The sequence below is a fragment of the Octodon degus genome, unplaced genomic scaffold (assembly GCF_000260255.1).
Source record: "Octodon degus isolate 3935 unplaced genomic scaffold, OctDeg1.0 scaffold00035, whole genome shotgun sequence".
NCBI lineage: Eukaryota > Metazoa > Chordata > Mammalia > Rodentia > Octodontidae > Octodon > Octodon degus.
In genome coordinates this window covers 3,375,291-3,388,893 of record NW_004524611.1, presented here as the reverse complement: position 1 = coordinate 3,388,893, position 13,603 = coordinate 3,375,291, and the positions used below count along the sequence as shown (strand labels likewise).

The 13,603-nt window shown below is 51.6% G+C and overlaps 1 protein-coding gene across 1 annotated transcript in view; it reads left to right on the top strand.

Annotated features, from left to right (window-relative positions):
* The window catches only part of Abca13 (ATP binding cassette subfamily A member 13), a 448,352-nt gene that overhangs the window by 199,053 nt on the left and 235,696 nt on the right, over nt 1–13,603 (top strand). The window contains exons 38-39 of the mRNA XM_023714440.1: nt 4,131–4,349; nt 10,010–10,206. Coding sequence (XP_023570208.1) covers nt 4,131–4,349; nt 10,010–10,206 — 416 coding nt within the window. The remainder of the gene's footprint in view (nt 1–4,130; nt 4,350–10,009; nt 10,207–13,603) is intronic.

The following is a 13,603-nucleotide window of genomic DNA, read 5'->3' as shown; positions in this document are numbered from 1 at the left end:
GGGGATTGAGGTTAATTGGCGTTCTGTATGCTTTGGTTACCTGAATGTCAGATTGTTTCCTCATATTTGGGAAGTTTTCTGCTATTACTTCTGCCCATATGTTTTTAATATCATTTGTATTGACTCCTTCTTTCTCTTTGATGCCTATTAGTCTCACATTGTTCATCTTTTCATCATCTTGCAGGTGATGGATTATTTTTTCCTGCATCCTAATTGTTTTTAAGAGATCCTTTCTTACCTTTTACTAGCTGCGCCAGTGTCTTCAAGATCTGAAACTCTGTCTTCACTTTCACTTAAACAGTTTTGCAAGCTTATGATTGAGATTTTAAATGCCTCTATATCTCTTTTACTCTGCTTCATGCGATCTATTTCTTTCCTGTATTGTTCATTCAAGGAATCTGTCATTTTTCTAATCTTCTCTATTTTTTTTATCAATGTCTTCTTTAGAAGCAGTTATAAATTCTTTTACTGCAGTGTTTTTTTCAGATTGGCTTTCCTCCCTATGTTTCTGTAGTTGATTCTTTACTTCAGATGCTATGAGTTCTGAGAATACTTTTTTTATTTCAGAAAAGAATTCCGCTCTGAATTCCTGTATAACTTTCTGCTGTTGCTCATTTACTATTGGCGCTGTTAATTCATACATTGGAGCTGAGCTAGTAGAAAAGAATTCCGCTCTGAGTTCCTCTATGACTTTCTGCTGTTGCTTATTTACTGTTGACACTATTAATTCATACATTTGAGCTGAGCTAGTGTCCTCTGCACTTGTTCTGGGTGGGCATTGGGTTTCCTCCATATGTTTCTTCATTTGATTCTTTTTTGCAGATGTTATTAATTCAGGGATTTCTTTTTTCATTTCCAACTGAGTTCCTCTATACCTTTATGCAGCTGTTTCTTTATTTCAGAAGCTGTTGATTCATTGATTTCAGCTGTGTGACTTCCAATTTGTTCTGCGTTAGCGTCCTCTGCACTTGCTATGGGTGGCCTTGGGTTCTGAGATTGCCTTTTGCTCCTTCTCATTGTCATTTTGTGCAGCACTGTCTTCTGACCTTTGTTGTAGATCTTTCTTGCAGTTATAACCTTAGCACCTATTGAAGTTTAGGTGTAGATCTACAAATTTTGGATTTATCCAGTTGTGCCTGGCTTGGGTCTGGTTGCTGTGCTCAGCTCCTTCGTGCTGCTGTTCTTGGGGGTGAACCTATTGTGCCCCTCTGGCAAGATGTTCTGCTCCTGGACTAGCTGGGTGGTTCTGTCCCTTACATTCTCTGCAGGGATTGCAGCTGAAGGGTTTCACCCCAGGCCTGTATGCCAGGCCTGAGCTGAGTGTGGAGGGGTCAAGATGGAGTAGCGGGGAGAGGCAGCTCTCCCACACTCACTGGGCCTGGGCTATGACTGGATCTTGTGTTGCTTTCTTGACTTGGGTTTTGGTTTAGCACCCAAAAACTCCAGATCTGATTAAAGAGTGAAGAATTCTGGCTTGGGGAGTGTTTCTCCCCCACCTAAGCCACAAGAATTTCAGGCCCTCCTGGGTCTAGCTCATCACACCTCTGATGGTTTGCTTAAGGAAGGCTACCCGTCCAAATGATAGAACATCTCTCCCCCAATCCCTTTCTTTTTGTATATGCAAAGACCTAACATGATTTGTGAAAACAATAAAACAGACTTTGCCCCAATCTTATTATAAAAGATAGAAAAATAAAATACATCAGGGGCTTTAGAAATCTCACATTGGAAACAAAGTGTAGGGGAAAGATATGAACTGTTTTTCTTGTTTCTTGGGATGAGAAAATAGAATTGAGAAACTCTCCAATTTATTGTTATTATTTTTTTTAGTATTTGCAAATTGGACAAGTACAAGTCATGCAAACAATGACAGGAAAGGCGAGTGGTGCACATCTTGTTGTTTCTGCCACAACAACACTTCCTACAAGGGAAATGTGGAGTGCTTGCTTAGCTGAATGATGCAAATTGAATGTGAGGTTTCCGGATATTTCAAGGTTGTTGGCCTGAGTTGCTTTTAGTGCCCATTTGAAGTGCATTTTGAGTCCAAGTGCCTGTGTCCTTCCAGCGGGGCTTAAAAGAGAGGCCAGTGAGTGAACCTAGTTCTTGGCATTTAAAACAAAGGTCTGAGATTCAGGCAGAATGCAGAGAGCTGGCCCTATCTGTCCACTACCCCCATCCACAGTTTCCACCAACATGGATCAGAAATATTAGAGAACATGTCGCATCCGTATCAAACATGTATGGACTCTTGGCCTTATTTTCTAAATAATAGGACAACTATTTACATAATATTTACATTGCATTGTATGAAAGGGAGACAGACTATTCCATGGGAAGGAACAACTAGGATGAGGGAAAGGAGAAAAGAAAGAAAGAGGGAGGGACAAAGACCCTAAATGTATGTATACAGGACAGATTGGATAATTATACTGCTGATTTCTATTGATTTGTACAAAGGAACAGTTAGTGATTTTTTTTCTTCCTTTTAATTTTTTTGACCAATTTTGTAAGCTTGTATCTGGTAATCTGAACAGTTTATTTAAAGACAGAAACATGCCATATATCAATCACTGTTGAATTCATATCATCTTATTTAGTGAAATTCTTTATCGTTCCTAATATTTTAAAAATTTTAGGGGCTAGGGAGCTAGCTCTATGGTCTAAGTGCCTGCCTGGCAAGTTCAAGGACCCAGGTTCAATCCCTGGTACCACATGCTATGCATGCCCAGGAACCCCGGCATCACTGTGCTGGCTACTGAAACCAGGCGTGGTGGCACACATCCGTAATCCCAGCACTGGGGCGCTGAGACAGGAGGATCACTATGAGTCTGAACTACATAGTAAGACCCTGTAACAAGTAAATAAGAGATTAAAAAAGTTAAAATTTTTATTCTCTTTAAAAAATTAAAAGAAATAACATAATAAACAAGCCCAAGGGGACAAAATATTTACATTGCAGTTGGTATTCTAGGTAACCTGGAGAGGATTTAAGGTATGCAGGAGGAAGGCAGGTTATGTGCAAATACTGTGCCATGTTATTTGGAAAATTTGAGCCAGTGGAGACTTTGGTACCCATGGAGTCCCTGGAAGCAGCCCCAGGGAGCACTCAGGTTCCTCGAGCTGCAAGCTGTGTGCAGCGGACAGTCTATTCCTGAGTATGAACCCGTGTTTCACGCTCACAGAAGTACTGCACTGGGTCTATGGCATGTTCCATCTTCCTCCAGGATTTCCACTGTCCTCCTGTGGCCCTGGCCCTCCACAGCCACTGAGGTACCGATTGTCATGAGGATTTACAAACCTCTGACCTCCTGTTAGTGAGATTTGGCTTGGCCTCCTTTCTTCAGCACAGCTACCCTTGGCTGCAATTTCCTGGCAGCTTGGTCCTGTGATTGCTGAGTGGTGTCCTATGCCACAGAGCTACTACTGTTTGGCCACATTTCCCATGTGGGTGGTAACTGAGTCTGTTCTCAGTGACTGTGAGCACAGCTGCCATGAGCATTTGGGCACCTTCCCTGGTACTGCATGTGGCTTAATTTCTCTTGCATAAAAAGTGAGAAGTGACTTTGTGAGGTTCTATGGTAGGTGAATACTCAACTTTTTGGAAATCAGAAAACAGCTGATAGCAAGCTTCTTGCGACAGGGAAGCAGGAGCAGTGGCCCTTAGGCTTCCTGGGGTGCAGTCAGGGGAGTGGTTTTCTGGGGCCTGAAGCCCTTGGGTCCTTTGAGGCAGGGATGGGTGCTCATTGAAGAGAGCACAAGACAGCTTGGAGTAGCTTGGACTCTAGGTGGGCATTTCTGTTTGCTTGCATCGAGTTATGAGGCCTTTGGTAAATAAATCAAGATTTTGGTCTGTTTCCTTCTCTGTAGACGCAAGGTTGGACTTTCATCCCAAAGCCTGGGTGCTCTGTGACCACAGTGCAGCCTTTACAATACAGGCGCCGTCTTGTGTGCACCCTACCGAGATTCACCAGCCAGCGTTCCTGAAGCGCCTCCCAGCTCTTCGCTGTGCTGTGGAAGATGGGTGGGCAGAATGTGTGGGCGATGTGCAAGCCCCTCCTGGGGGCATCCAGGTCGCTGGCACTGAGTCTCACCTACACGCGGTCTCCACAGTGATCCATGTTCCCTGGCAGGTCCATGCTGACTGGGCTCTACCCCCCCACTTCTGGAACCATCTACATCAATGGCAAGAACCTGCAGACCGAGCTGTCCAGCGCCCGAGCCGAGCTGGGGGTGTGTCCGCAGCAGGACGTCCTCCTGGACAAGCTCACCGTCCGGGAGCATCTGCGGCTCTTTGCAGCCATAAAGGCACCACAGTGGACCAAGCAGGAGCGACAGCAGCAAGTCAATAAGTGAGTAAGCGTCTGTCTCTGCCCCCCTCACTCCTGCCCTGTCCTGGAGGTGACAATGACAGAAAGAGACACTTTACCCAGTTGTCATTGTCTGTGATCCGAGCGTGGTTCTCAGCCATGGAATGAAGGCACAGCCAGCAGCCCTGAGGCGGCTGGAGAAGCTTTGAAGGGGATTGCAGGCCACAGTGAATGGGCTTTGTCTTTGACGTGGACAGAGCTGAGCAAACAGCAAGTGTGATAGGCTGCATGTGGAAGTTTGCGTGTCTGCAGCAGAGCTCCCATGGGTGTCTAGAGATAAAAAGAATGCCACGCCAGACAGGAAACTGGTAAGGAAGAGCCTCACTAGACAGACTAGGGGCTGGAAGTTGGCCTTGTAGGCTGGGCGCTGTGACTGGCCTGAGACCCAGAAGGTAGTTCTTGTGCTGCAGGTACCCCAGCCTTGGGAAACGACATGACAGGCTGCGTCCCATGTTGTTTGCTTTTCCATCACCCAGAACCCCAGGTGGCAGGACTGCTAATCACCAGTAGTCAGCAGCAGACACAAGAACATGAGCCACGCCATCACAGGCCACCAAAGCCAGTGGCAAAGACTGGGTTGGAGTACATCTGGGTTGGATCCCAAGAGGACTGTGGTGCACAGATGGAAGGAGGAGCCCTAAGAAAGGGAGGGCAGTGGCACAGAGGGAGTGGGTGCTGGGCCCCCACTGGGAGAGTTAGCTCTGTGCAAGTGAGCAGAGGGGTTGGGGAAGCGGCCCGTGGGAGCCCTGGTGCATCTGCGAGGAGGTGCTGAGGGGGGCGCACGCTGCTGGGGAGCACTGCAGGGCCTCATTCAGGTGTCTCCTCCCTAGGAGCCAGGGGGCCTTGTCCCAGTTTCTAGATGAGGCAGCTGGACCCAGGGAGATGGGGCCATGTGGTAACATAAGGATGGGAGGATGTGGCTCAGGTGGGCAGCTTGATGCCACACACACTCTGCTGCTCTCCTTGGCAGGGTTGCTATGTGACAGCGTGTGGGATGGAGGCCTCTGGGCAGCTGGGGCTTGCTGGGCAGAGGAAGGGGTTCTCCAGAGCAAGGCTGCAGTGCGGACGACCCTTAGGGACCTGCGGTCTGAGAAGTGAAGGGGGATTTGTTCCCAGCTGCTTCCTGTGGCTTCAGTGAGTGCCGGTGATGGTGGCTTCTACATATAAGCCCGAGGCTGTGACAGGCAGGCAGGTGGCCCCACGCATCTGTGGCAGGTCTTGAGTGCAGAAGGCAGAGCTCCGGCTCCTCATGGAGCGGGCCTGGGCAGCGTCAGCCTGAGGGAGCCTTCCCGGAGCAAGGCCGCCCTCAGGAGCAGGCTGCCTGTACACCCCAACCCTAAATGCACAGAGCCCGTAGGTGATGGAAGAAAGCTCTGGCTAGAAATAAACAAACCAGGAGCCCAACCCAGAACGTGGTGGCTGTGCGCGTCACTCGGGGTCAGGAGGTGCGAGCAGACACCCAGAGGAACACACACAGGTGCTGGCCCCCCCGCACTGCTCCATGGAGAGCAGCCCTAGAGAGAGTAGGTGTCCGCAGGGGTGCGCTGTGCTACCAGGTGACGTTCCCAGCCTGGGAAAGTGTGCCTGTTCAGCTGGGCTCGGCTGGAAATAGGCGGCTGCATTCGGACCTCAGCGACAACAGGCTCCCCGGGAGAACAAAACAAGCTCTCTCTGAACGGATGCTCACACCGCAAGGGCAAATGCAGTTTGAACCTGACGCATGGACAGAACGCTCCTGGGACAGGGGCTGCTGCGGACAGTGACGTGTGCTACCGCATCGTCAGCTTGGTAGTTCTTTCTTCCTTTTCCATTTTTCAAAGTTGGCCCATTAAGTGGGCATTCTCTGCTGCAGAGCACGGCGGGTTCCTATACCTTGAGGTCTTCAGAAGGTGGCCAGGTGACAGTAGCCATTGAAGCGACACTGGGCCCTTGCGCGCACAGGGACACGTTGATAGGAGCAAGAAACGATCTTAAATTTGAGTGGGTACTTACTGAGAGGTGGCTGGGGATTGTGTGGACTACATATTACTCGATTGCAAATTGGCAAATATAAGACCCAATTTCATCTATGAGGAAAAACGCAGGCTGCCTATTTTAATTTGAAAACATCCTGTCTCCCCCGCACCACAGTACAGCCTGTTGTGATTGTGACCGGAGCTTTACGCAAGCGCCTCCCAGCACCGTACAGACCTCATTCTCTTATCTGGGTACCAGGCAACCTTAATGGTTATCAATTCCCAGCATGTTGCCTAGCAACAAAGCCAATTTGCACGAAAGCAATCAGAGTGAGATCATGTTTGAGGACAGCAGTTCTCAATTAGGGGGAAGTAAAACTGAAACATCAGATTCGTAGCCCACCGGCTTCTTATTAGCTTCCTGTAGCACGGCTTGTTTTCCTTCACGCGGAGCTTCCCTGGAACCAGGTTCAGGGGAGGTGGCAGCCCTCAGGGAGTGTTTGTCAGGATTCAGGTCATCACTGTTCCGCCCTTACCCTGGCCTAGGAAAGATGATAGTGACTCCGGGAGGACCGTGCTTGGGCTGTCAGTCAGTCAGTCAGTGGGGAGGGATTAGGGAGCTAAGTTCACTCGGGCTGGTTTGGAGCGATGAGATTGAGGCGGAGGGGACAGCTGATGGAGCCTGGCCACCCCAGGCTCTGGGGAATGAGGAGGAGCCTGCCGAGGAGGCAGGAGGTGACCCACGGGGAGGACTGCAGGGCAGCGGACCAGGTCCACAGAGGAGCAGGACCTGGTGAGGGCGAGAGGTGCGGCTGGGACTGACCTTGGGACTCAGTAAGCAGAGGGCATCGGTCACCTTGACAAGGGCAGTTGTTTTTGTACCAGGAATCAAACTCAGGGACCTGTGCTTGCCAGGCAGGAGCTGGGCTGCTGAGCTGTATCCCTGGCCCGAGAAGGGCAATTTTAATAGCAGGACAGATGGACACCTTATCGGAGCCAATGGAAGAGAGAAGGGAAAGAGAAAGATACACAGCTGTGCATTTCCCCAGGAATTATCCTGCGTAAGGAGCAAAGAGAGAGACGGAGACAGAGGACGCTTCAGAAAGAGGCGTCACTGCGCTATGTCTGCGCACTGCCCAGCTTTCCAACTGGGAGGGGCGATGGGAGGAGCCGGGCAGGGCGTGGCTCGCAGGACCTTGCGAAGCAGTGGCAGAGAGGGACAGGCTCTCGGGGGTCCACGTAGGAGTGCAGGACCAAGGCAGAGTGGGAGGATTTTGATTGTGTCAGTGATTTTCAGGGTTAAGGGTGAGCGGAGAAAAGTGTGAGTAATGACGGCTAGGGCTGTAGAGGCAACGGGGGAGGACCTCCAGGGAAGGAGGAACAATACAGGACTGATTCGAGCGGATTTAAGTGATTGCCGAGTGCACAGAGGGCCTGAGGGAACAAAGGTGGGCTGAAGAGAGGGCATGGGCTCGAGACCCCGAGGAGCTGCCGTTGTCCTGATGGCAAGGTCCGGGTGTGAGCAGTGGGAGGAGGGGGCGAAGAGAGGGTGCCCTGCACTGGGCGGTGGGAGCCTCAAGAACAGAGAGAGAACTAAGACCGCAGAGAGGGACACAGGGCAGATTCAGGAGCAGGCGGATGCCTGCGACAAGTAAGGTAGTGGGTGGTGGACCGCGGTGGCCTGGTAGTCAAGGCTGGGCTTGTAGACGGAGTGAGGAAAGATGTAGTGAGGGCCACGGTGAGATGCAGTGAGGCCCCATCCCTCACGTACATCCCCCGGGAGGGGAGCCCCCCATCTGAGAAGAGGATTTATGATGGGTTGGTGGTCTGGGTTGAGCCCGTCTCTCCCTTCCTAGTTGGGGTCATCACATGGTTCTCCCTGTACTTTAAGAACAGATTCTTTTTGTCCCCTTCACATACCGTGCTTTGCCTGAGTTCTGGCAAATACTTCCCCACTTTTTCTGGAGTGTGCTGTCCGTGTCTCACCCAATCCAGTCATGCTACCTATCCGGCTGACATCTTGCTTGTTTTCTCTGGAGTCTGAGGGGCTCACAGCAGCTCCTGGGCCTGGGCTTTGCCTCCCTCGTATGCTATTGTAGTTGCTTGCTTGATTTTCCCAGTAGGCCTAGAGCTTCTCGAGTCAAAGGCAAGGGCACTTGGAAACTTGGGTCAGACATGAAGCATGTGGGGGGCAGCTGGACCTAGGGAAGCTGACTGGAGCTCTTTCTGGGTCAGGATAAAACTAACTGATTAATGGATCAGACATGAAAAATTTACACGGTCATTAGGCAAGTGAGTCTGTGGGTTTCCCTCAAGTCTCTTCTTAGGATTCTAGAATGTTCCAGGGGACTCTGTGTCCAGAGTCTGCCCTGTGTCCCTCTCTGTGGGTCTCGGCCTGGAATGTGTTTACTTTTCCCTTGTTGCTGAGACAAAATCCCTGACACTCCAAGTTAAAGGAGAAAAGGTTTATTTGGCTCACAGTTTGTAGTGGTTTTGGTCCCACATCGGCTGGCATCAAGGCAGGGTGGCATATGGCAGAGAGCCGAAGTTCATGATAGCAGAAGACAGCAAGAGCAAGAATCTTAGATGGAGCCACACAAGCCTCTTTCTGTCCCTTAGATTGCAGGTTAGTGGGATTCAGGTGGTGCCAGTCCAATCAGTGGGCAGATCCAGCAGTTACCACCTTCATCCCAGTGCTCTTGAGCCTAGCAGTGAGCCATGGATCAGCCACTAACTCTAGATTCAGTCACCCCAAGAAAGCCCTGTCTGTCACTGCCTGAGGCTTGGGGGTGGGCGTTGAGACACAAAGCATAGCATGGAAGCGGTGCTTAGCTTACTCGTGCAGCACCTGCGTGGCCTCCTCGGATAGAAGGGTGGTGCTTCGGCTCCCCGTGCTCAGGAAGGGGTGCAGGCCGGTGGCCCAGGGAGTCCGAGACATCAAGGGAAGGCTCCCATGAAACATGGGGTCTTCAGCAATGGTGTGGACTCACAGTAGGGGAGAGGGCTCTAAACATTTGGGAGGGTCAGCAGGGCCTGGGGCTAAGGAGGGGACACTGCTGGCGAAGAGGAGGAGGGGGGACTTTGTACAGGGCAGCGTTTGCACGGATACGGATCTGGCATCTGAGTACTCAAGGCTGAAAGGTCCCTGAGGAGAAGAAGCTTGCTGTAATTTCCTAGCAAATGGTGGCTTCTACTTTGCCTGTGTCCTGCTGTGGAACTTCTGGAGTCCTCAAGAAGGCGGGGCACTACTGACTTGGGGCTTGGGGGGCCTTCCCTGGTGAGCTGTGGTGCTTTGCTTCTTGTCATGAAGGCACTAGGGCCTGGCCACACCATCACACCCCGTCCATCCTTTGGGGACACTAGTCCCTCCTCATCAGGAAGCGTGTGTGCTGTGGAGGCAGGTGCCACCCAGAGAGGGGCGACCGGGGCTGCTCCCCCGCGCTGTGCTCGGCACGTGCTGCTGACCCACACCACCCTTAATGCATTGCATGTATCACTGGCCCATCGGGGAGGGCTGCGCTGCTCTGTCAAGGCTCACATGCTTATGTGGAGCCCAACCCAAGCCCTTTCATGTGTCTGTGGCTGATGTGGACTTAGGCCATGGTAAGCTTTTCCACATGAAGTGAAATTCAGATCAAAGCCCCCAGGCCTTCAGGGAGAAGTCTGAGAGCTTTCTTGTCCTTTCAGAACTCTTGAGGATGTGGGGCTCATGCAGCACCAGCACAAACAAATTGGGGCCCTGTCTGGAGGCATGAAGAGGAGGCTGTCCATCGCCATTGCTTTCCTGGGCCAGTCAAGAACCGTGGTCCTGGATGAACCCACCAGCGGGGTAGACCCTTGCTCCCGCCGCAGCCTCTGGGACATTCTGCTCAAGTACCGGGAAGGTAGGTGCTGGGTTCTGCTGCACTTTCTCTCCTAAGATACGGAGGTACGGAAAAGGTGGCTACTGCGTGTGAAGCACCAGCCCCATCCCACGAGGACTTCCTGTCACTTGCAGAACAAATGCAATCTTCATAAGAGCTGAAAGTCCCTAGATCGACATCTCTGTAGTGCTCAGACTTGCTTGCTTTCAGTTGTCCCATGCTGCGGCCAGCTCGGGAGACGTGGGTCGTTGGAGAACCCTTTCAGAGGGCCTGCAGGACAGACCTTCCTGCGTGAGTCCACTTCCTGCCACTGTGACAAAATGCCCAAGGGACAACCCATAAGGAAGAGAGGTTATTTGACCTCATGGATTTGGAGGTTCTGGTCCGTGGCATGTTGTTCCTGTTGTCTGGGCCTGGGGAGGCTGGGTGCATGCCAGCAGGAGCAGGGAGAAGCAGGATGTGACAGCAGGGTGGCTGGGAAGCAGTGTGAGAGACAGGAATGGCTGAGGTCCTTCCCGGTGTCCTCCCTGCACTGACGCCATCACCTGCCTGAGGCTTCTATCCCTACACCAGCAGGCCCAGCTGGTGACGTAGCCATTGTCAGGGGGGCCTTTGTGGACAGTTAAAATTCAAACCATAGCAAGTGCTTTTCTCAGATGGGAAAGCTAAGGTGTGGAGAGATGGGTGTGTGTTGTTCTCTCAGCTGAGTGGCCATGGGGCCTGTGGGTTTCTGGCTTCGCAAGTCCAGGTTTCTCCTCTCCATTGCTGATCACTTCCACTCAGGGACATTGCATGGACTCTTACTAACTTCCGGCTTCTGGCTCTGCTCTCCAAGCAGCCAGGAGGTGCGGCCTGCAGTGGGAACTCTGGTAGCAACATTTTCCTTGGAAAGAAACCTGGGTGGTCCTGGACCACCTGAGTGCTGGTAAACAAATGATGTTCAGAGACCAGATGAACACAGCACCTCACACACTGCTGTTTGCTTTTGGTTTCCTCTTGCTGAGCCTAAGGGCTTTGCCCCACCTGAGTGGAAGGCCCTACCTCCCTGGTGGCGTGGATGAGAAGAAAGAATGGGGAAGGGCCGTTCCTCTTTCCAGCACCCAGAAGCTGAGCCCAAAGGTTGTGGTCAGTTTGAGTCTCATAGGAGACATTCTGTCCGTTGGTACCCAGGCACAGGCTGGAACAATAATGGGGAAGGATGACGGGTGCTTCAGGGACCTCCTATTCTTTCTGTTCACTATGTTAGAGGAATCACAATGGAGAAGACAAGGAAGCCTTCGGGAAAATGAAGCCAGCAGTGCGGCCCGCTGCTCTAGTCTGGATTTGGGCATGAGCTTGGCAGTTGCAGGAGGAAGGTGCAGGTCCATGGGCAGCCCTGGGTCAGCCACAGTAGACTTCCTGAGGCTGAGCAGATGCCCGGGAGATTTTCCCATCTTCTCCTGGCTCTGGGCTTCTGGGAGAAGAGAATGGAGGTTGTAGCTGCAGAAGGACCAGGGGATCTTTGGAGCTGGATGGGGGAAACCAGAGTGTATTTGTCACAGGGTTGGTTGACAGCGAGGACCTGAGACAGGGAGGAGACAGGGAGTACTCTGACCTTGCGGCTTCCCTGGCCACACTGCAGATGCTACTGTTGGGGGGAGGACAGCAGCCCAGGGGCTCCAGCGTCACCCAGAGGCCAGAGGGGCTGAGCGAGCTGCACCCAAAGGCCTTGATCCATTTCCAGCCTCTTGACCTACGTGTTCTTTGGGGAAGACACAAAAGGTGCAGTAATGAGGAAATGAAAGACTTCAGTGAAAGACACAGTGGCTGTGTGAGGGAGCCGGTTCCAGTGAAGATGAGACTACTTTAGATCGGAGCAGTGAATTGCTTACCATCTTGAGCAGGGTCTGATAAAGAAGACAGATGATGGGCTGGGGAGATGGCTCAGCTCCCCAGTACTGCGTGCCATGTAGGCCACTGAAATCAGGCATGGTGGTGCTGGGAAGGCTGAGACAGGAGGATCTGCGTGAGTCTGAGCTGTGTAGTGAGACCCTGTACCAAATAAAGAAAGAAAGAAAGAAAGAAGACAGATGAGAGATAGACACACAGATTTCATGACCTCTATTCCTGTGTGATTCCACTGCTCTTGTTTATTTTAAAAATCAGAGGCAGATTGTTAAGTGTTTAGTAAATATCTGAAGAATCAGCATAAAGCTAATTTGGGCAGAAAACCAGAGACAGCACTAGTTGGGGAAGAGGAGCGCTTTCTCCAACTTGCTCTTAGACAGGAGGTCCCGTCTCTGCAGTTCACCAGTCCGGTCTTCAGAAAGCTCCATTGGAGCTGTCCCGACTGAAATGCAAGCGGATTAGAGGGGCAGGACTGAGAGAAAAATGTGTCTGAAAAACTCCAAGGTACAACCACTTCTGCAAACAACCTCAGGCCTTCTTGTGCCTGCTGCAGTGCTAGGAAGCAGATCTAAAAGCACTCAGAAACAATGTCGCCTGCGGAGTGAACAGGTTCTTCTGTCGCAGCCTGGGGTGCTGGGTGTTCAGTCTGCCAGGGTCAGTGAAGGGTACTTGGAGATCTTGGCCCGGGGGTGGGTGCTTCTGTGCCTCCCTCAGGAAGACCAGGAAAGGCAGAAGACACTGGGACAAATTCACAGGCGACAGCTCATTTCCTGTACCGGGTTCCTGGCTCACAGCGTGGCCTGTGTGACCCAAGAGACAGGGTCAGACTCCTCTGAGCTCCAGTTTTCCTAGTTGGAAGTGGAGACAATCGCATGCCCTCACAGGATTTTGTGAGAAGTGACTGTGCTCCATGAAAGCTTGAAGCTCAGCATCGATACGCGTGCTGGACTCACGACAGGCCACCGTTGTTATGGCCATGGACCAGCAGACGTGACTGCGGGAGACACACCTGGGCGAGGAACGGTGTGGAGTCTGCTGTCAGAGCCGAAGAGAGAGCCGGCAAAAGTGGCGTCTGAGGAGACCAGAGCGTGGACCGCTTGCTCTGCGGGTTAGGATGGGCCTCCGTTGCCCATAATGTCCACCGAGACACCGTCATGGGTGAAACATCTGTGACCTTGATATAAATCCTTTCAGAATGTTTATTTATTTTCCAGCTCTGCTGAGATATAGTTGACAAAGGAAGCTCATAAATATGGACTCTGTACAGCAAGCTGGTGTGGTGTAAGTATGCATTGTAAAGTGCCGAAGCGAGGGTAATCACAGTGCCCATAACCTCAGAAACTTACTATTCATGCACGGGAAGAGGACATTCACGGCCTAAGTTTTACCGTCAGCAGTTTTACCGTCTGCCATGCACCATTGTGAACTGTCGTCTCTCGGTACGGCGCTGCAGAACCCAGGCCAGAGCTCGCTCTTCGTGCACCGGCGAGACACTGGCCACGCCCCCGTTGCTCCCTCTGACCCTCGCCAT